This window comes from Hippichthys cyanospilos, chromosome 2, assembly GCF_059441005.1.
Source record: "Hippichthys cyanospilos isolate Australia breed blue-spotted pipefish chromosome 2, RoL_Hcya_1.0, whole genome shotgun sequence".
Classification (NCBI taxonomy): Eukaryota; Metazoa; Chordata; class Actinopteri; order Syngnathiformes; family Syngnathidae; genus Hippichthys; species Hippichthys cyanospilos.
This window is the reverse complement of record NC_142370.1, coordinates 26221478-26243858: the sequence shown is the minus strand read 5'-3', so window position 1 is coordinate 26243858 and position 22381 is coordinate 26221478. Positions and strand designations below refer to the sequence as shown.

At 40.6% G+C, this 22381-nt stretch overlaps 1 protein-coding gene across 1 annotated transcript; it reads left to right on the top strand.

Moving 5' to 3' along the window:
• The first annotated feature begins 2560 nt into the window (after positions 1-2560).
• esyt1a (extended synaptotagmin-like protein 1a) lies at positions 2561-21788 on the top strand. The gene is made up of 31 exons (XM_088407773.1): positions 2561-3319; positions 4921-4962; positions 6867-7001; positions 7972-8045; positions 8203-8275; positions 8975-9064; positions 9268-9323; positions 9958-10078; positions 10194-10370; positions 12392-12474; positions 12578-12626; positions 12853-12942; positions 13755-13850; positions 13915-13986; positions 14062-14148; positions 14285-14434; positions 14743-14925; positions 15330-15506; positions 15646-15728; positions 15795-15843; positions 15913-16002; positions 16186-16281; positions 16840-16911; positions 16986-17072; positions 17141-17287; positions 17775-17899; positions 18795-18890; positions 18977-19108; positions 19876-19981; positions 20613-20662; positions 20741-21788. Exons 1-31 carry the CDS (start codon positions 2981-2983, stop codon positions 20766-20768), a joined length of 3255 nt encoding a protein of 1084 aa, XP_088263899.1. The 5' UTR covers positions 2561-2980; the 3' UTR covers positions 20769-21788.
• The last annotated feature ends 593 nt before the right edge of the window (positions 21789-22381 follow it).

Here is a 22381-nt window from a genome sequence, read left to right as displayed (position 1 = left end):
AATTGTCTTTGATTTTGAAAGATGCTTCTTAATAGACTAATTTTTGTCGCTTCATCTATAAATGAACCAATTTTTTTAATCAAGAATTACAAAAAAAAAAATGTCTATTATAGTCTGACCTGTTAATCAAAAGTAAGATTTCCGTCATTTTGTATAATAAATAATTGCTTTGCTTCCGAACGACTTGACTTACCAAGTGTGTACAGTGATCGTTTAATGACATTCATGTCCACTTTGTTAAACGTAATGTACTGGAATCCTCAGCTCGCTGAATGGTTAGCACAGTAACTACTTAAAATACTGCATAGTATCTTGGCAGCAGTGGTCCCAGATTATTAAGTGATGACATTGCTTTCCCTCACCGGTCATCGAGAAAATGACGGAAAGATGGGCAGGCCTCTGACGAACGTCGGACCGGCAAAATACTGTAAGTTGCCCACCACTGACAAGTTGCATGCACTGGACGAACAAGATTCACTTTTCTTCTTAGTAGTCGCAAAAAAGGATTTACGCTCTGTACGCTGTAGCCAGGCATCAATTTTCTGTACAACTTGTTCACGCTCACATCTTTGTTTGAATATTGCAAAAGCTCATGCGGGCCCAAGGTGAATTCTGAATGTAGAACCTCTTTTGAGTAGGAGGCAGACATGTTGAAGTGCTGCACTTTAAAAAAAAAAAAAAAACCTTGTATATCAAAAGTGACCAGTGATCATGACACCCGTGACTGCAGCTTCTGCTTCTCGTGTATGAGGTTGTTGTTCCTCAGCTGACAAGCAATGGCAAGCATGTGAGTAGTTGTTTAGTCCAACTTTCACAAGACACCCTCATATTTGAATGATACAGCAAAAACATCCTAACAAGACAAAAATGTCTGCTGCACGCTGGAGGTTTCTTTTTCAATGCTTCAAATTTGGGTTTCTGGTTTACTTAATCTGGCTCTTCTGTCACAGGTTTTTTTTTTTAATTGTGGGTAAATGAAGACTAACTTAGACTGCACGAAGCTGCTACTATACATGCTGCTATCAATAGTATAGATCTAGTAAGAATTAGAATGAGCTAGACACCATATGTCTTATAAAATCTGCAGATATAGAATAACTTCAATACATTTGCTATATGCATGTCTATTCCTCCCTTTCAGTCTGTACGTTAGTTTATTTTCCCTTGCTGCGTGTTTTGTTTCTCCAAAACAAATCCTAGAAATTCTGTGCGCTGTCTTGAACAGGCGATCACCATGCTCATGTTTGTATTAGGACTTCTAAAACTTTACACCCTCTGAGCAAATAGACAAATTGGCCTGCATCCAAGTAACTATTAATAGACTCAACCCTTGCCTACCTCTAGTGAAGGTAGTCCTATCTTTTATGACCAACAACTATGGCCAAGCATTCACATCCCGTGATGTGATTTATTTGCATTTTACAGGTTCGTAAACATCACATTAGGACACAGATCTTTCATAACAAAAACACACCACTTAGAGAGCAAGTCAACAAGTTCTATTTACATTATTATGTTCCAAGGACCCCGCAAAATCCACCTGTTTTTGGTCCATCTCAGGGGGCGGCCATTTTGCCACTTGCTGTCAACTGATTTTGACATCATAGTTCCTAGGCTCGGATAATGACCAATGATTGCTTACATGTTCTCTGAGTTTGGTCCTGTGATGTGAGCAAACTGAGCCCTGATTAGTAGTTACTCGAGCAACCCCTTTTCAGTTGACAGCTGACGGCAAAATGGCCACCCTGCAAGATGCATAAAAACGGATGAATTTTGCTGCTTAATTCATATTCCACAAACACAATATTAACTATAGAATGTCACGGTCCACGGAATGTATTATTTTAAAGAACATTTTTTACTTTTTCACATGCCAGCGCATAACTACATGTTTAAGTTGCTTACCACACTGGGATGTCGCTGGGCTCTTGCATGCCCTGACAACAAGGTGCTCTAAAGGAGTCCCAAGCGGAATCTTTTCTGCACATGCAGCATGGCTGTTACATAAATTAAATACCTTTAGCGTGTTGGAACATTCATCACCTTCCACAAAATGCGCCAGAACAAAGCACGATTCTGCATCCAAAAGACTTAGTTTCTCTCAAAATAAATGAAAGCAGTCTCTTCCCCAACTTTTCTGAGATTGGCGTCTGTCAAGTTTTAGCTTTGAACAGGATGCAAATGCATTGTTGTTCTTCAGGTCACAGAATCATCTTGTCCTACGATGTGCATTAAACAATGGCTAAAGTAGGATTTTGATGGCATGGGACCTCTTGCGGGCTTCATAAAATACCATCTTGCTATGATGCCGTGCAATTTAGAAAAACATAATAATAAACATTTAACTTTGACAACCTTGTCAGTCAGTAAGAGAGCTTGTGTTGCATTGCATGTAAAGGTGTACAAAAGGTACATACATTAGTTGACTGCGGTTATTGGCATTAAATGTTGTCCTCAGCGGGCTGCCGCAGTAGATGATTGCTTGTGCATGCAGGCAGCATGTCTCTTATGTAAAAGACGACGGGCTGCCGTCGCAAGCCCAGGTGCTGAGGGGATGTGTGCGTGTGCTCGCATGATTATTTTTATGTTTATTAGGCCCATTGGTTTGCTTGCCCGGCCCGCGCGTGGGTGCTACGCTCGTGCGCGCGAGTTAAGCGTGGGATTTTAGCGTCAATCCGCCGGTTTTGACGCGAAAGAGGGCTGGGAGCAGAGAGCCCGCCCTTAAAGCTCACTGCTGCCTGTAGAAGACACGTCCACCAAACGCGAATTGGTCGGTTTTGGTGCTCTGCGGAACCGAGTCGAGAGCGAAGAGCGGAATCGCATCATGTTTTAATCCACGGAAGCTGCCACTCAAGCGGCCATCTCTTCGTGTTTATATGAGCTAACTCGTCGGGAATTGCTTGCAGAGCGAGAGGGGGCGAAAACGAAGCTGGTGCGAGGTGAAGTCGGACGCGTAGAAGTCTAACGGGTCGTGGGTGCGATGCCGTCCGCGGAGGAGGAGGGACAGGCGGGTATGAGCGCAGGCACGGCGGGGGCGGCCCGGACATCTCCGCCGGGCCAAGCCCCCGCAGGGGAGCGCGCGGTGGGCGCCCTGTGGTCCTTTGCCAAATGCCTGGGCGCGCTCCTGCCCGTCTACCTGGCTGGATATTACGGCTTCAGCATCACCGTGGTCCTGCTCGGGCTCATGGTCTACATGGGCTGGAAGCACGGTCGGCAGGATAAAGCGAGGAGGCTCAACGCGGCCATGTATCTCTTGGAAAACGAGATGGACTTCACCACGGAGAAGATCTTGCGATTCAAACGGGAACTGCCTCCCTGGGTAAGGACTGTATGAAAAAATTCAGTGCCGTGGCCATTGTCCGCAGTTTTGTCCGCCCGATGCCCACTGTGTGCATCGCTTATTGAGTAATTATTAACTTAAAATAGGACCTCCGGGCAAGCTTGCATTAATATAGTCTCGTCCCCTAATCAAGTATGCCTGGTTAATTCATCCGAACTGAATCGGATCTCGCATGTCAGATTTGCAGAAGGAAGAGTAGGATAGATTTGGAGATTACACATGAAGAAAAATATGCATGCATGGAGCAGGTCCTGAACTTGTGAGCCGAGGACCACCATATCTGGACAGAGCTTGAGAGGATGGGCTCTGTTGGTGTGCGTGCGTGTGTTAGAGAGAAAAAGACAGCAGCGCTCCACCAACGTATCTTAGACACACTGTGACAAATAATAGGGTAACAGCATGAGCTCAGTAAGGTGTATCTTCCTCTAACACACCCGTGAGGGCTAATTATTGAAATCTGAAGTAGCTGCTTGGACCTTTTCCAGGGCCCAAAAGGGTGCACATGTTGTCAAGTTGTAAAACATCTAGTGTCAAGGGTGCAAAATCCCTCGTCGCCTACAGTGTGATCTATCGCTTTCAGAGTGCGTTTCTGGCTCTAGTTCCGACCATTTCTCTTTCACTCTCATGCCATCATTCCTTGACAAATTGTATCAAAAATGAGCATTCGCCATTTTAGCATTCAGTGAAGTATTTACAGCAGTTATGGTCAAGAACAAAGCGAGTTAACAAGACTTCGATGTTCGGATTTCTGACCCAAATCAGTCACTCATAGACACTATTTATTTAAAAGGCATACGGTATTCCTCAGTAACACTTTGACCATTTTATTCTAGCGTAAAAATGACATTAATCACTGAGTGATAATGAAGCTAAAAAGCCAAAAGAGAGCAGTGGGGTTGTGAATCAGCTGCAAGCGTCAAGCTTTTTAGCATTCAAAACAGTCATACAAGTTTATCAATAAGCCAACCAGAGTGCAGCAAACTAAAATGTATAACTCATCATTCACTTCATCATTGGAATATTACAACATTTCAGGTCTACTCTTACGAATGATGTTGGATTGTTGTTGGTTTAATCATTTGCAAATGAACTGAGCAACATTGCCACATACTGTCCTTGTGTGATTCTTTGTTATATCACAGTACATTCAATTTCCATGTTGTATTGAATATATGAACGTACGACTGAAAGACGTACTGCTGCCCTAACACTTTAGTTTCCTGCAAAGATGAGAGATTCTATTCTATTCTATTCTATTCTATTCTATTCTATTCTATTCTATTCTATTCTATTCTATTCTAAGAGTCTTCATCAACTTTCTCCTTTTTACCCTCTATACCCACTTGTGAAAATGCATTAACAGCCAAAGAAAAAAGAAAACACTTTTTTGGAGTTAATAATTTTAGTTGTTACAAATCTCAAACAATAAGCGCTTTGGCATTTTCACTATATTCAAAGCAGCCATACTGAGGAATTACATTTGCTCAAGAGTCATCCCAGTTTTTCTGCTAAGAACTGCTGATCCATTCGCACTTGCCTGTCTGTGAATTCATATCTGACCTTAGTTTAACTCTTCACAGGTCAACTTTCCAGATGTGGAAAAAGCAGAGTGGCTGAATAAGGTCAGTTTATTTATTTATTTATTTATTTATTTATTTATTTATTTATTTATTTATTAATAAAGCAAATGTCACATCCTTTATCAGTGGAGTGCTGTACACAATGTTGTAGCTTCAATGTTTCTGTGTGGAGGTTGCAGCCTGTTCTTATACAGCTCCACGTATTCAGGTTTCACTCCACATTCCGGGAAAATGCATCATATTTAGTTTATCGAGGGCTCAAATTTGCCCATGTAAGTATGAATGTAAGTATGCACGATCGTCTGTCTTTGATGTCTCTGTGATTGACTGGTGACCATTCCAGGGAATAGCTGATAGCTTAGTCAGTTGGGCAATGCCGGACAACAGTCCGTAACGGATAGAGCACATTCTGCTGTTTCTTAGCACATCATTCAACTTTCATATTTCACCGGAATAATTTGAAAAGTTCACATGTTACAGGCTACTCAGTTAAGAATGCTTTTGTGGACTTTCAATGACCCTGCTCCCTTTATTTACACCCTCTTCATCAGTGCAGCGTGCAGAGTATTGGCTGGTGTAATTAAGCTGCCAGGAGAGCGGCTGAAACAATGTCTCACCTTCACTGTCAGCGCAGAAACCTCAGATCAACACAGGCAAAATGTGGATGTGAATACTAATACTGAAAAGTGTCCTTAATATGACAAAATCAAATGTCAAAGAGCTACAGTACATCGTGTGAAAGTGATTTTCATAGTGCAGCGTTTTCCTCTTCATATTTAGTCTTCTAGCGTTCCGCCTTTACAGATAATTTTGCTCATAGTCACACAAAATGGTCCCCGCTGCATAATCACAAGTGTCTTGTGATTTTCGGTGCCCGTGTGACACAGTAGACTGAAAGCATCCCCATGACTGCAGACTCATGAGGAGTTTGGAAATGGAGGTCAGTGGTGCGTTAAAGCCCCACAGTGGCCTCACGCTACACTTCACACCCAAATGCTGACGTTAACACCGGTGTGCTGGACTCGGGAGCTTTTTAGAAAATGAACATTGTTCTCGTGTTCATGTTGTTCTCAGTGATTTGATGATGCAAACCTGAAAGTTGCATTTTTTTGTTTGTTTTTGAATAAACGCATTATCTGGGGAACATTTCATTTGCTCAATGACCCCAAAATGAAGTGGTGATGATTGAGAGCAGCACTCAGGTTGTTTTCTGTTTGACAACCTTTTAGCAGCTGCAATGGAAACAACCAGCGTATATTTACCACTCTTTTACCATTTGCCGTTGTGTGTGGGTGGATAGTTGCTTAGGCTTTTACATACATGTAAGATTATCATTTCTTAGTGTTATTCAAGTTACTTTGATTTAATTGGGAAATTAACACCATTTGGCTTCGCTACCTATAAAGACCATCGGAGAGCCAATTGACAGGAAGAATTGTAGCGTGCATCCTAAATCGCCTGTGAACAGCGAATTTTGTTATTTAAATAAGGCATATTTCAATGCAGGGCGGCTCGGTGGCGCAGTGAATAGCACGTCCGCCTCACAGTTCAAAGGTCTCGGTTCAAATCCACCTGGCTCCGGCCTTCCTGTGTGGGGTTTGCAGGTTCTCCCTGAGCCCCCGTGGGTTCTCTCCGGGCACTCCGGCTTCCTCTCGCTCCACAAAAACATGCACGGCAGGTGAATTGGACATACTAAAGATTGTCCTTAGGTGTGATTGGGCGCGTGATTGGTCGTTCGTCTCTGTGTGCCCTGCGATTGACTGGCAACCAGTTCAGGGTGTCCCCCGCCTGCTGCCCAAAGCCAGCTGAGATAGGCGCCTGCGACCTTTGTGGGGATAAGCGGCTATGGAAGATGGATGGATGGATATTTTAATGCCTTTTGAACACACAGAGTACACAATGCATATTGAATATTTAGCTTTAATTGATGAATTTTCTTTGTTTAGATTCTACAGCAAGCATGGCCCTTCATAGGTCAGTTCCTGGAAAAGCTACTCCTGGAGACCATCGCTCCAGCCATCCGAGCCTCCAGTATCCATCTACAAACGCTCAGCTTCACCAAGGTCAACCTAGGAGACAAGGTATTTGATTGGTCCCCATGCATCTTTCAAACACAACTCACATTATTACATCTTCCTTGTACCTAACAACGAAGGTTACAATTTGCAAAAAATCTTACTTTTACAATCAACACCGCAGTTTGCAAGCCGAAGTCACCAGTTGACATGCTTGTGACAGGAAGAGGAACATTCACATTAGTGTTAGCATCAAGCTTTGTGGTGCTACTGCTCAGCGCAGGTATGATCGCCCAGAAGAGATTCCCAATGGGTCGCCATCTGGGCCATTACCAAACATTCAGCTTTGGTCCCCGTTGTATTATAAACAATCACTCTTGTATATCTTTTTAAATCCACTTTATTGACAGCTCGGCTGTTAGCACATGGCGCCAATGTATTTGACATAACGTCATGACTTCTTCTTCGTGAGTTTTTTTTTTTTTTTAACATATATCATCACATGAGTGAGACCGAGTGTCCAGAATGAGACCAGCACCATTTTATTCTTTTACTGCCCTCCTTGCAAAGAAGTTGTCCAACCACAGATTTTGATTGGGGCGCTTCCCTTTCTCTGGATATTTGTCTTTCATCGTATTTAATTGTTTTTTTATTATGTGTTGTTACACAATATGGATTTTTTGAGCGAATGAAAAAAAGATCATAGAAACTCTCGTGAAATTCGTGTAATGTTGTGATACATAGGGGACCCAAAACGAGGCTACGGGGATTTGACTTTTTCTTCATTTCTTTTAAATGGACTTTTTGACAATATATTTACAGTTGACCCCCGATATTTGGTAGCCAATTGGGACCCCCCAAAAAATCAACATATAATTAACACAAATTGTTTATCATCGTATATAGCATGATTTTACCTGTGCGACTCGCTTGACGATAGATTTTCCTCAATGGCCTCTGAGCCAAAATGAGTTTGTCCCCCCTTCTTTATACTGTTTGTCTTTGGTGTGTGTAATCGCATCTGTTGTCTTGACAGGCTTTAAAAGTGGTTGGCGTGAAAGCTCACACAGAACACGACAGGAGACAAGTCATGTTAGATTTGTACCTCAGGTAATTATTTTGAGTAGGAAACCAGTTGGTCTAGTCAGACAATGAGAGTGGCCCTCAATTGAAGAAATGTGTTTGTGTGTGTTTATTTAAGATAAAACAGTGTCATAATCCCACTTCATCAGATGCTTTACTTATTTAAACATGCGTCTCCCTGCAGCTATGCTGGTGATGTCGAGATCAACGTAGAAATTAAAAAGTACTTCTGCAAAGCTGGGGTCAAAGGAATTCAGGTATGTAAATACAGTGGCGCTTTAATATATTGCAATGTAATACGCAGTACCATTTTCTTCGAGTATGTGGCTTGGACACCAGGGCCACAATAATACGGTCATAAAGACAAAGCCTATGATTCGACTATTCTATGCACAGATATGACATTAGATATGCCATGCACTGAATGTGCTAACTGAGTTGGCGGCCATGTTGGCAAGGGCAACGTTTTCTTCAAAGGCAAAGCGCAGACATATACATAAACATTTCAACTGATTTTGGTGTGTTTTATTTTTATAGTCTATTCGACAACATGCAATATCAACACAACAATATTGAAAGAATGACCGTAGGCATGCAGCTCAAAATGGGTGTGTCATATCTTATTTTCATGTCTATTAACTGCAAGTGACCCAGTAACCTGCTGTAATATATAGGCCTTATTAAGTATTGTTATATTGTCTGTCTTAGTGTGTCTAAAGTTTTGTTGCACGTTCAAATATCTTTACTTCTGTACTACTGTACTGATATTATTTGCAAGTCCCGTCTATGGTGTCCCTCAAATGTTGGCAGTAAGCAAGCAAAGCTACGTTAAGGTAATGTGGTAAAAAAGTAAAAACTAAATTGTCGGTTGTATCTCAAGTCACCTTTGTATGGATGAATATTTTTTCACGCTAACGTTACAGCTTAGTGACTGACCCCTGTGCTTCTCTCCAAAGCTCCACGGCAAGCTGCGTGTGATTCTTGAGCCTCTGATTGGAGACGTTCCACTAGTTGGAGCCATCACCATGTTTTTCATCCGCCGACCTGTGAGTTTGCATTCTATTAACTTTCCCTCAATTTAGCCATAAAAGCAACAATAAATGCCAACCATATATATTGTAAAATATTAATAAAAGTGTTTGAGTAGTACTCCGTGCTATGCTGCGATTAGCCTGTCTGATCTTTGGTGTTTTGTCACAGAAAGGTTAGGTGTTTTTTTATTTGCATTCTATATCTCATTGTGTGTTAGAAACTGGACATCAACTGGACTGGTCTGACCAACCTGTTGGATATCCCTGGATTGAAGTGAGTCGACAAATTCACTTTTCACCTCTCACAACAAGTTGCAAAAATGCTACTGCACCATCGTGAGAAGTATTTTTAATATTTTGCTCCTTTCATGGTACTTACTGTCATTACCAAATATACAGTTTGATGAAGTGCTCTACTGTGCAGTATGTCTCAACTGTTGAGACATATTCAAGTGAATATGTCATTCACTGTATTTTGGCATTTAAATCAATCCAAATTTAGGTTGATGCCAGCCTTGCATGTTAAAACGTTTTGTTGGATTAAATTTGTTTGTCTTTATCGCCCACCTCATTTAAAGACTTCATTCGTTTGAAGGCCCATGGTTCATTGTCTTTAAATAATGCAGAATCCGCATGAATGTATGTACGTAATTCTAAAAGATTAAACGGGAGTAGAGCTATCCGAACCGAGACAAGCTAATTTTTCGCAATTCAAATTGAGTGAAAATACAATTCAGGCACTGTTATGGCTGAAAATAACATGCCAGTTTAAATATTGTATTGTCACTGTTCAGGGCCAGCGAAAGTTGGCCGCTATTGCCACTATTCGTAATGTCTATAGCCGCTTCCTTGTTTTGTCTGTGTCCCCTCCCTGTTTGTCCCCAACATCATCCTTGCATTCATTGCAGTGCCATGTCGGACACTATGATAATGGATGCAATAGCCTCCCAACTGGTCCTTCCCAACCGTCTCACCGTTCCTCTGGTGGCTGACCTGCAAGTTGCGCAGCTCCGCTCCCCTCTCCCAAGGGTAATTGTCTCTGTAACACATGGCCCGGGGAGATGGTGGAATCCGCGTTGCCGACAAACGCATAACCTGAATGCCATGTGGCAGACTAGAATTGTTGTCTTGTTGCAATTTTTAGGGAGTTGTGCGCATCCACCTGCTTGAGGCTGAGGATTTGACCGCTAAGGACACCGTCATCAAGGGCTTGATTGACGGCAAATCTGACCCCTACGCCGTGCTTCGTGTGGGGACGCAGATCTTCACCTCACATCATGTTGACAGCAATCTGAATCCACAGTGGAGGGAGATGTATGAGGTGAGAGTGTTGTTTTTTATTTGAAAAAGTTAAGAAACGAGAAACGGTGAGGCTGCTATAAGCTTGGTTTGGGCTTGACGCATGAACACTCCTCGTGGAAATGAGACGAGCGGATTTTAGCACGCGTTTTGCCGGATTCTATACTCTGTGCGGCTTGCCCCCGCAGTCAGACTGTAATTTGTCCAAAATACGGGTGTCTAAGCATACTAACAACACTACACTATAACAGAAGTAGAGAATAGTTTTTATAAAAACAACAGTTGACACTAACGTGACTCAACGAAGAAGAACTTTTATGTTGCCTAATACTACTGCAAAGGAAAAAATAACAAGGAGCAAATAAATAAAAATATATTCCAGCCAATTGAGACTCAATATATATTTTCACAACTTTACTATTGTAGACACAAGGCATAAAAAAGATAGAAAAGAGATAGACAAAGTAGCATTAATTTTTCAGGTCCGTGTTGTGGTATTTGATGGACTATCAACAGTTGAGCAGGGCATGATTTTCTCACGTTCAGCACATATGCCCATAATACAGCCTTATTTTTCACCATTTTGAAGCCTTGTTTTAATGCATATACTCGCTGTCTTTTCTTTTTTAATTATTCCAATTTGGCTCATTTACTACACGGCTGCTGCTTAAGGTGCACGATGTCTCTCGGGATAAAGGTGTCCTCAGTGCTCTGAAAATTTGGACACAGTTCCGCAAGGGTTATGGCTTAATTGAGCCATCAACTCTTGCTTCTATTGTCCACAATCACCTATTTCTACCGCCCAATTCTGCCCGTCTAAGAGCCTGGTGCGGATTAGACATTCTTACGTGGATGACCATTTGCCAACTTCCAAGAATTGGTCGGCCGATTCAATCACCGGCAAACCACACGCATTTATTTTAGTCTTGCTCTGTGCTTAGTTGTTTTTGTCTTCAGATTTTCTATATTTTATCAGTAATACTCGGATCTTGACTTGGATCCATGTACAGCCCTCTTTGGTTGCCATTTCCTTTCAGCACCAAATCTACCAGTGGCTTGGCAGTGACTACTGGCTTTTTTTATAACTTGGTGAGGCACTTCATTTTATTTAAGTGGAAGCATGCTCTCCCCCTGGCACATACCAGCTGGCTTCAAGAGATTTTGACTGACATTAAATTGGAAACGATTAGATTTTCGTTTTCCGGTGCTTGTGGAATCTTCAATCAGACATTGAAACCCTTCTGAGAATACTTAGATAATGTCGTGATCTGTTCAGATAGCAGATAGATGCCCCACCTTTTTTTTTCTTTTGTACAAATGACCAAGTATTTAGCAATACGTTACATGACTCTTGGTTACTGTGATATTGCCCTTTTGGGAACTTCTAGTTTGTACTTTCGTTTATTTGCTGCATATAATGAGTTCTTGTTGCATGGTATCTTCAAAATGACCAATTTGTCAGAAAAATTGAATCAAAAGTTGAAATAACAACCCGTTTGTCGACAACACTTCTCGGTGGCATTTCAATTATTCTAGACATTTTTTTAAGAGCTTTGTAAATGTGAGGAAGGAATAAATATCTGTCCGCCATAACATGAGATATGCGGCATCTCCAGGCTAACCATGCGCAGTTCATCAAATGTAAAATTCAAAAGTAATAGTATATTTGATGCTGCTTTGACTTCCTTTAGTGAATGTTTCAGTGAGTTTCTGACTTTGCGTACATCACCCACTTTCAGCGATCAACAGTTTAGTAGAGATTCGATCTTCATCGGAAACAGGAAATCACAACTTCTGTGATAAGCAAGTCTTTGCGGAAACGTTTCTTTCGTGAGAATGCGTGTCTGTTCCTTTGGTTGGGGACAAGCATTTTTACAGCTTAAGAATTCAACCCAAACTCACTATCAATTATTGAACAGAGTTAAGCTGTATTTTTCCATTTGCCATCTTATTGTGATGTGTGCGGCTCTGTATTTGCTGTGAGTGTTTGTTTGCATCTGTGTTGGCCATTAATGTCCATTAATGTGAATGTGCGTGCGTCAGGTGATTGTCCATGAAGTACCTGGCCAGGAGTTGGAAGTGGAGGTTTTTGACAAAGACCCAGACCAGGATGACTTCCTGGGCAGGTAGCTTAGTTTGTGCGTCTCACATCACATGGCATGTTTGATGGTCTCTGACAATGCGTTTGAGGGTCTTTTGGTTTCATCCAGCTTCCCCTGTCTCTTTCAGAGTGAAGGTGGATCTTGATATTGTCAAACAAGCCAGAGTTGTGGATGATGTAAGTTGTCTCTAATAACTTTTGTGTTTGGTTGTTTTTGTGTCCCCTTGACTCAAGCGAATGCCCTCAGAAAACGTCTGTTAGATGTTAGCATGTGACAACAGACGAGGTTCTGGTGTAACGCCTTGTGATCCACACTGGAATTCTCCTTTCAATTGAAAGCTCAATTGAAAAGGACAGTAACGTGTGTTGTGTTTATGTGACTCAGATTTCTTTTTGTGTATAGTGGTTCAATCTGAGGGATGTCCCATCTGGCAGCGTTCACCTTCGACTGGAGTGGCTCTCTCTGCTGTCTTCTGCTGACAGGTTGACTGAGGTGAGATTATATGTAAGAGATAATTACATCATAACATTTGATTCATGTCTTACTTTGTTCAAAAGGGAATATATTAATTTGGGGAATAACACTGTACTAGATAGTAGTAAAAATTGAGGTGAAATTCAAACTTGCTAAAGCTTCAAAACAACTCTCTCAAGTTAAAAAAAAATGTGATTGCATTTTTTACACTTTTGAAAAATGGGTCTAGCATTCCTCGCCTCATTTGCAAGTCTGTCATCAAAAATTGCTGAACGGACTTAGTATGTGAAAATCATGTAGCAATTGGGATGCCTGACTTTTCTCCCTCTGTTTTATCATTAGGCTGTTTTTCCTTTTTTTTTTCAAGATTCTTGCAAAATATCTTTGTTTCTTTACTTTATTATCTTGTGAGCGTACTTTTTTTAAACTACTGTACTACTACTCATATGACGGATGTAAATATGTCCATTGTCTATTAAAAAACAAAACGAAAACAAAAAAACAGTTTAAGTATACACAGAATTGTATCCCTTTTAACAAAAGAAAAGCAATATAATTAAACTTTCAACAATTGTAAACTTTTAAGCCTGTTCCTTGGAGTCGACCGTGCCCTGACCGGTCTCTCTGTGTGGCCCAGTGGTAAATGTTCCCCATTTAAGTGTCAGTACGTGATCAGGTGGTTGAGGGCGAACGATGTAAACGACCCGCAAATAGTTTAACTCACACGGTAGCTGGCAATCGACACTGAACAGCTGAATGTATGTAATGTGTTTGAAGGCATTTTTATCCCAGCTCTTCTTATTTCTTCCTTATTGTCATTTGCTCTCCAGGTACTCCAGAGAAACCAGAACCTGACCAGCAGAACCGCAGATCCACCATCTGCTGCCATCTTGGCCATCTATCTCGATCAGGCTCACGAGCTGCCCGTAAGACCATTGTCTCTGTCACGCAATATTTTTTACACAGTCATATGATTGTGTCATGTTTCAGATGAGAAAAGGCAATAAGGACCCAAGCCCAGTGGTGCAAATATCCATTCAGGATACAACCAGAGAGAGCAAGGTCATTGAATATCTTGTATTGTAACAGACGATCAACCTGTTTAACAAAATAAAATTTTACTCATTTCCTCTACAGACTTGCTATGGCTGCAACAACCCTGTGTGGGAGGATGCCTTTACGTTCTTCATTCAGGATCCTCGCAAACAAGATATTGACATTCAAGTAAGGGTTGTGATTGCTGACTTTCATCCCTCGACACGTATTGACCCCCCCCCCCCCTCTCTCTTGTTCTTGTAACTCACCAACGTGGAGGTTACCATTGCTTCTCATGCTGTTCTCGCTTCGTGTGTCTAATCAGGTGAAGGATGACGACAGAGCTTTCTCACTGGGCAGTCTGACCATCCCTCTGACTCGCCTTCTGGGGTCCCCTGATCTCACCATGGACCAGTGGTTCCAGTTAGAGAATTCGGGTTCTGCTAGCCGCATCTACATCAAAATCGTTCTAAGGGTACTTGTACAACTGTTGAAAATGACACTAATACAGCAAGGCGTTGAATCGGATTTAAAGAAGAAAATATTGATGGCTATTATTCATACTTTTTCAGTACATGCATACTTATTCAGTGTCCTGAATTCACAGTTATTTGGAATGCTTTGCAATGGGCAAAATATCCCTTAAACTTGTCAAGCAATACAAGCTGTCTTTGTCCACTTTTTTACGTCATGGAGCTTAAAATTCTCTACCTGACCAATGTGAGTGCCTTCACGGCATCCTTTACTAACATTCACCACTGACAATCTCTTGTATGTCAAAAGGTTTTATGGCTAAGTGATGATGCAACTCCCACCACACCGTCGCCCCGCCCATTAGCGTCTGGATCAGGTCCTGGTCACGGGCGGATCACATCAGAACTAAACCCGATGGGGCCTGGTGGACTATCGAAACCTCCGCCTTCACGCCCACAACACACCACTCCCGACCCCGAGTTTGCGACTGAGGTAATAAAAATTTTATAGCTTTGGAGCAACTTTTAAGACAATGAAAAAATGATCAGTTTTAATGTCTTGTCGATAGATTTTAGCACATGATTATCAGAAGTCAGGTTCCCATTCAGTGACGTCATCAAAGTGAGTGTGTATCTGTTGTATAGGTGCCCTGAGATTGGTTGGCGACCGGTCCAGGGTGTAGTGCGACTTTAGAAACTAGACGGATGTTTGAGTATGGATCTCTGAGTAAGAGTGATTGAAATTCCACATGCAAAAATGGTCTATTTAGCATTTAGTTGCAGAAAATGAAATATTGGCAAAATACCAAAGAATCCAGTGTAAAAGATGCAAGTTTGTAAGCACAGGCGAACAGCAGTTCACTCATGATACTTCAGCGATGCCTACTTTGTTCAAAGGGAGTGCTTCGAATCCATCTGCTGGAGGCCCAAAACCTGATAGCCAAGGACAACTTCATGGGGGGCATGGTCAAAGGGAAGAGCGACCCTTATGTCAAGATCCGCGTGGGTGGTATGACCTTCCGCAGCCACACCATCAAAGAGAACCTCAATCCAGTCTGGAATGAACTCTATGAGGTTTTGTCTTTCTCATTGTTTTATTTATTTATTTTTTTCCTGTCATGTGTGCTTGGGTGGTTCAAATCACACGTCATACAATCAATGATGTGACATATCGCGTCAAATAAACGGCTGCCAATTTATTTGCTGATTTTAGGTTATCTTGACTCAGCTACCTGGCCAAGAGATCCAGTTTGAATTATTTGATAAGGACATTGATCAAGATGACTTCCTGGGAAGGTGAGCCCTCTCTTTTCAAGTCGCAATGCTCTCTTCAACAGGACTCACTGATTTGTCTCTTTTCAGGTTCAAACTGAATTTACGCGATATCATCAGTGGACAGTTCATTGATACGGTAAGTAGCATGTTGCCCATTTCTTTTTTTTGTAGTATTCCATTTAGTGTTATGCGGTTGTTGTTCCAGTGGTATACTTTGAATGACGTCAAGTCCGGTAGAGTTCACCTGCTGCTAGAATGGCTGCCCAGGGTGTCCGATCTACCCAGACTGGAGCAGGTAGGACTGAAAATAACATGAGATATCATTGATAGGGAATCAGTTTTTAGCACGTGTTTTTGTGTTGTTCGCACACAGGAACGTCATGGATTGGGGGATTGTTTCACTTTGCTTGTTATTCTTATCTTGTCTTATAATCACTGTGAATAAATCTCTCCCCCCCACCACCTTTTTTTTTAAAAGATTCTGCAGTACCAATCGCAGCAGTCATTCCAGAACAAAGTCGTGCCATCTGCAGCCATGCTCTTTGTTTATGTGGAGCGTGCTCACGGCCTACCGGTAAGATGACATCATCACTTTGATCTCAAACCACAGTAGGAAAAGGTTTACGGATGGAGCGTCAGCAAAATTTTAAGCTCTACAGTGTACAACTACATCTGCGGTCTGCAGATTATAACATTTACACCATTGCATTTACATATGCAATGGTGTAAATGTTATAATTGAATAGAATAATGCTAATAACCAGAAATTTATCATGAATATCATAAACTATAATTGCTATTTCATTACATTGGTTAGCTGATCTATCTCACAGTCACAAAGTCCTGAGTTTGAACGTCGGCTCGGGTCTCCCCGTGTGGAGTTGGTTAACTGAAGGATCTAAGTTGCCCATAGGTGGGAATGGCCCTATGTCTCAATGTGTCCTGCGATTGGCTGTTGACCAGTCAAGGTTGCGGGCCTCCGCTCAGCCAAGCTAATACAAATTAGATGAATCGATGCTGTGTCATTGTTTGGACTACATCCTTAATTATGATATCTCAGAATCTGTCCAGGTGTTTAAATTATTCAACAAACTCCCTCAACGCACTTTTTTAAAACTTTTCTTAATTTCAGTTGAAAAAAAACGGTAAAGAGCCAAAGGTTGGAGCTGAGGTTATTCTAAAGAATGTATCCCACCGAACTAAGGTAAGATAACGACTAGCATGTGTGAACGCAGCCCAACCTGTATTGCCTAACTATGTCAATGTCTTTTTGCAAAGGTCTGTGAGCGGTCCACATCGCCACGATGGGATGAAGCATTTCATTTCTTGATTCGCGATCCCAGAGATGAAACACTCACACTGAAGGTGAAAGTCATCATTCTTCTCGGCTTGACAATTTCTTACATTGAATGTGCGTGTACGCTTTTCATCAGCTTTCTCACAGCTGGGGTCAGGCTCTCGGTTCCGTAAATCTGCCGCTCAGAGAGGTGATGGCTGAGCCGAACTTGGTGCTGGACCGCTGGATTGCCATGGACGGAGCTCTGCCTGAGAGCCAGATACTTTTGAGGGTGACTCTCAAGGTGCTGTCCACGCTGCCTGCGTATTTAGTCTCAGATACACACCGCAGTACATAATACTGTATTTTAGGTGACAATTATCATTTGTTGTTATTTTGTTGTTACTTCAGAGCAATGGTAATTTAAACATGATTTCCTTAGTTATCATGCAGATTATACAAGAGATACTTTAAATGGGAATTGTGGTATATGCCTTTTGCTGAAATATTTCATAAATGTTACATTTGATGAATAGATGTATATTCATGGTTGTTGTTTAACATGCTTCAAAACTGCAAATCACATGAGTAAATATATTGTTAAATTAATTATTTCAAAATAGAGCATTATCTATGTGAGATCTGCTCTTTGTGGTGTGCCTATTGGGCTCACCTGGAAATATAGCAAAAACATCTTTTTTTTTTTTTTTTTTACTGTTTGCATTGTTGCAAATATGATCCCAACATATTTGATGTAACAAGGTGTTGTGCTGTCTGCATTCATGTTGCAGATCTTAGACACTCAGTTGGCAGTGTGCCGCAGGGCCCCGGGGGATAATGACAGCATCGGAGACACGGTCATTCCCAGATGGGATCCTTCCCATCTGGACCTAAAACATCGAACCGGATTCACCATGTGAGGATAATTATATACAGTGATCCCTTGTTTTTCCTGGTTAATGGGGACCGTAACCAATTCACCCATGTGTATGTGGGTACCTGAATTTTTTAAAATGTGAAAAGCATTTGTGTTTTACATGTTCAAGACAAATATTGCTGCAGTACATACATTTACTTAAAGCTTAAACTATTAAAAAAAAAGAATTCTCAGTAAGAGATTTACAATGCCCTACAGTTAGTCCATTCCGAGTCGACCAATCTGGACAGGAGTAGTAATCTACTTCCGCCCCAACTGCTACGGACACGCTGGGAGCCCATCACGTGTCTTGTAGGTGTGCTCGAGAACCGTGATTCCCCAAGTCACATACGCTGTTGACAGAGATGCGAATAGAGCAGCTACTGTAGGGCATTGTAAATGTCTTACCAATATTTCTTTTGTAATAAAATTGAAATTTCAAGTGTAAGATCGAATGGTCATTATGTTTGGTCATCTTACAGGCTTCACATTCATTAGACTTAGGGTTAGGGTTAGGGTGCCGCTAATATAGCCGCGGCTCTTTGCGAGACTAGAAAGCGTGCAAAGGGATAACTGCGCAGTTACGGTTTAAGGTTTAATAATTGAAAATTTAAGTAAATATGTGCACTACAGTAGTTGGACGTCCGAGGGGTGCCTGTGGCATGTGCATTCATAGTTCACTTGTCTGTCTGGCATGCAGGAAACCTTCACAGCGCAGCGCGACTCACGCAAAATAGCTTTCTTTTTGGTTTCTTTAAAAAAAAAAAAAAATCTGCGATGCACTGAGGGCACAATAGGCGAGGCGAAGAAGCGAGGGATCACTGTATAGGATATGTAAATAATATGATAGATACATGATACAAAATATTAACACGTAATTACTTGTGGTCTTTAGGGGCAGTGATGCCACAAATTTTTCCAGTCAGGTGAAGCTCACCATTGGATACTCCACAGAGGAGAACCGGCTTTTCATTACTGTCCATGCATGCAGGTCTAACTTTGTCTCGCCACATGCGATATCTCATTTGTACTTTGCACAAAGAACTGCGGATGAAGATTCTGTGTATCCACCTGTAGAGCCCTGACTGCCTGCTCCAAAGACGGAGCTGACTCTTACGTTACTTTCATGCTGCTGCCTGACAAAAAAGGAACCACAAAGAGGAGAACTGCCACCAAGAAAAGAGACCTCAACCCAGAATTTAACGAGAGGTGAGGCATTAAAACAGATTTATTATACATGGATTCTTATTCACCATTTAAAACAGATCTCTTGTATCCTATTAAAACCTACAGTGTCTAGCATTCTTAACCATACTTCATGCTTACTGGATTTTGTGCAATTTTTTTCTGTCAGGTTGGGTCACTGTGTCCTACTTTAAAAAAAAGAGTTTTTCATACAAAATTAAAGGTTCCTGCAGCCCTATGTCTTATATTTATTTATATTTTAGAAAAATAATTACTCTAGTAAAACTGTATAGTCCTGATTTGTTTTTTTGTTTTTTCATTTGTTTGATTTGTGTTTGTCTTGTTTGAGCCGTAACTACTTAATGAATCCTGTCTGTGAAAGTGGTATAATGATGACATTTACTGAAGTCAAAATACAAAAAGCATAAGAATCACAGAATTTCACTTAACATTCACTTGCACTGTGGTTGAAACCACTCTGTTTTGGGGTTGGGCACCCCGCCCTCATTTACTGCAAAGACGTTGCGGAATAAGAATTGCTACCGTGACAGCGTTACTATTTTAACTTGTGCAGCTTGGCCGCACTGTTTTGTTACAATCAGGCAAAATCAAACGGACTCACACGTGATACATTTTTTGGAATTATGCGCGAAAAAAAAGTTTACTGCCATTGGGCAGGCCGACATAATTATTTCGATTGAAAGCAGCTCGTGTGTTTTTTTTTTGTTGTTGTTGTTTTCAACGGTATGCTCAGTTTCAGTGATGCTACTTCTGCCATCTCCTTTCTCTAGATTTGACTTTGACCTCTCTTTGGAGGAGTCAGCACAGAGGAAGCTGGATCTATCAGTGAAGAACAGTGTCTCCTTCATGAGCAGAGAGAGGGAGCTTATTGGCAAAGTAAGCATTACTATTGTTACTACTGTACCCTATGTTACTATTTTAACTTTATTTTTGCTAACAAATCACGTCACACCCCAAATTAACATAACATCATCATCAAATCATGTTCAATTGCTAATTTAAGTAACTAACAAATCACTCATAGGGTAAATCACTCAAGGGTAGGAACATCATCCTTGCACAAAAAAATATGTGCACCCTAATGACATAAAAAGAATCATAATATCAAAATGCAATCAACTGGGGTTACATGGTCTTATCAGTCTTTTTGAAAAATCTGTGAGCCATCAGTCAAAAACAAAGCATTGTTGCATTTTAACCAGACAGGTAATGCGTCGTGCGTGCGTGTGTGGGTTTGTGTGTGCGTGTGTGTGTGTGCGTGTGTGTGTGTTTGAGTGCCGGGGCGGGAGGCATTGTGCATTGGAAACACATAAACTGCATCTTTGAAGTCTACGACTGCGCAATCATAGTTACGTTTAAAAATACATATTAGCTCATTCAAAAATGCGGTTGAAATGCATCTTTGAGACTTATGGCCGTCAATGGCAGTGAATGAGTTTAAATTACACCATCACATGAGGTTACCGTGTTTTAAAGTGATTCTCACCAAGTTCCTTCATGCTCGTAGCTGCAGCTAGACCTGGACCAAATTGACCTGAAGACTGGTGTCACACAGTGGTAAAGTTTGAAATTGCTTTGAAACGTTGAGGATTGTTCAAATTTGCCAACCATTCAGCAAGTCTTCTATCTTTGCAGGTATGACTTGGTACCAGAGTCAACCTAGAAGAGGAACTTGCTGATCTTCTGCTATTTAACATGTAGTGTTGCTTCTGTGCTTTGTGAATTGTGCGTATATATTCAGCTTTAATAGCATATTCCATCTTTGCTGAAGAAAAAAGACAACACATCAGCTCCACGAAACAGCAATCCATCACAATTTATGAGAAGAAGCTAGCTTGTCATCTATAAAGTCTTAGCATTGCTGCATCCTTGAGGTCTTGGACACATTCTTCAGTAGAACATTTGGCTGAATAGATATTTAATAATGCAACTATGTTGCACAAATGACCAGTTTGTATGTTACATACAATTATTTGAAATGATAATATATAAGCCTGTAATAGTCCTACGATAATTTTATTCTCGCAAGGGCTTTATATCCAAAGGTGCGCCAATGTACAAATTTATACCCTCCGATCTGACTGAACGAGATTAGAATTTTGTTTTTTTACAATCTTATTACAAAATCCCAATATTGCTTTATGTATTTATATTGTTGCCTTAACTACAGTATTACATAACCTTCAGAGATTTACCTGTGTTTTACAATTATGTTCCAAATGAAGATTTATATTCTTTATCCGAAGCTTTCTGATGGATGTTGCTTTTGTAAATGAAGGTATTATAAAATCAGACCCTTGTATTTACTTTTCACAATAGAGCCATGAACCTGTAAGCAGTCTCAATCACTGTGTTTTTATGAAGATAACATTTGATGACATTCAAAACCCATGGCATGCTTGCTTTCTTGCATTTGTCATGCTAGATGCAAAAGTTTAATTGTAAGCCTTGCTTGTCACGCAAATCAACTGTTTCATTGCAAGAAAATACACAACACAAGTAGGGACTATTAGTCAGAATTTATATTGCACAGCTGTCACTTTGTCACGACACTCATGGATTTGGAAAAGAAAACTGTCTTAATGTTAACACTAAAAGCTACTGGGTTTTTTTGTTTTTAAACTTAATATTCATAATATGTTATCGGCTGTGAAGTTCTTGAATAAAGTTTGCATCCCGATGATTGGTTGACGTATGTTTTTCACCTCAGATTTAACCAAAATGAACACAATATATACTGTAGCTGAGATATATTGTACAGTGGTTCCCAAAAATGTTCATGCAGCGCCCCCTTCTTTTGTATTATTTAAAAGGGATATATATATATATATATATATATATATATATATATATATATATATATATATATATATATATATATATATATATATATATATATATATATATATATATATATATATATATATATATATATATATATATATATATATATATATATATATATATATATATATATATATATATATATATATATATATATATATATAAGGGAATTGCGTTCCTCATTTTCAAACTTGTGATCGAGTGTATCCTCGGACTCTGACTGCAATGCCTTAAAATTCCACAAGATTTCGCCAAAGTAAAGCTAATTAGTGTCAAGGAAGTATGAGTGATACTCGACTTTATTTTTCAACGCATCTCATCTTTTGTAAGATTTTTGTATATTGTGGAGGAGAATAGTTTAGCCAGGGATGTTAAGAGAGGTAACTGTATGGTTTGGCCTGCTGAGTGGCTTTTATAAACCACCTCCTAAAA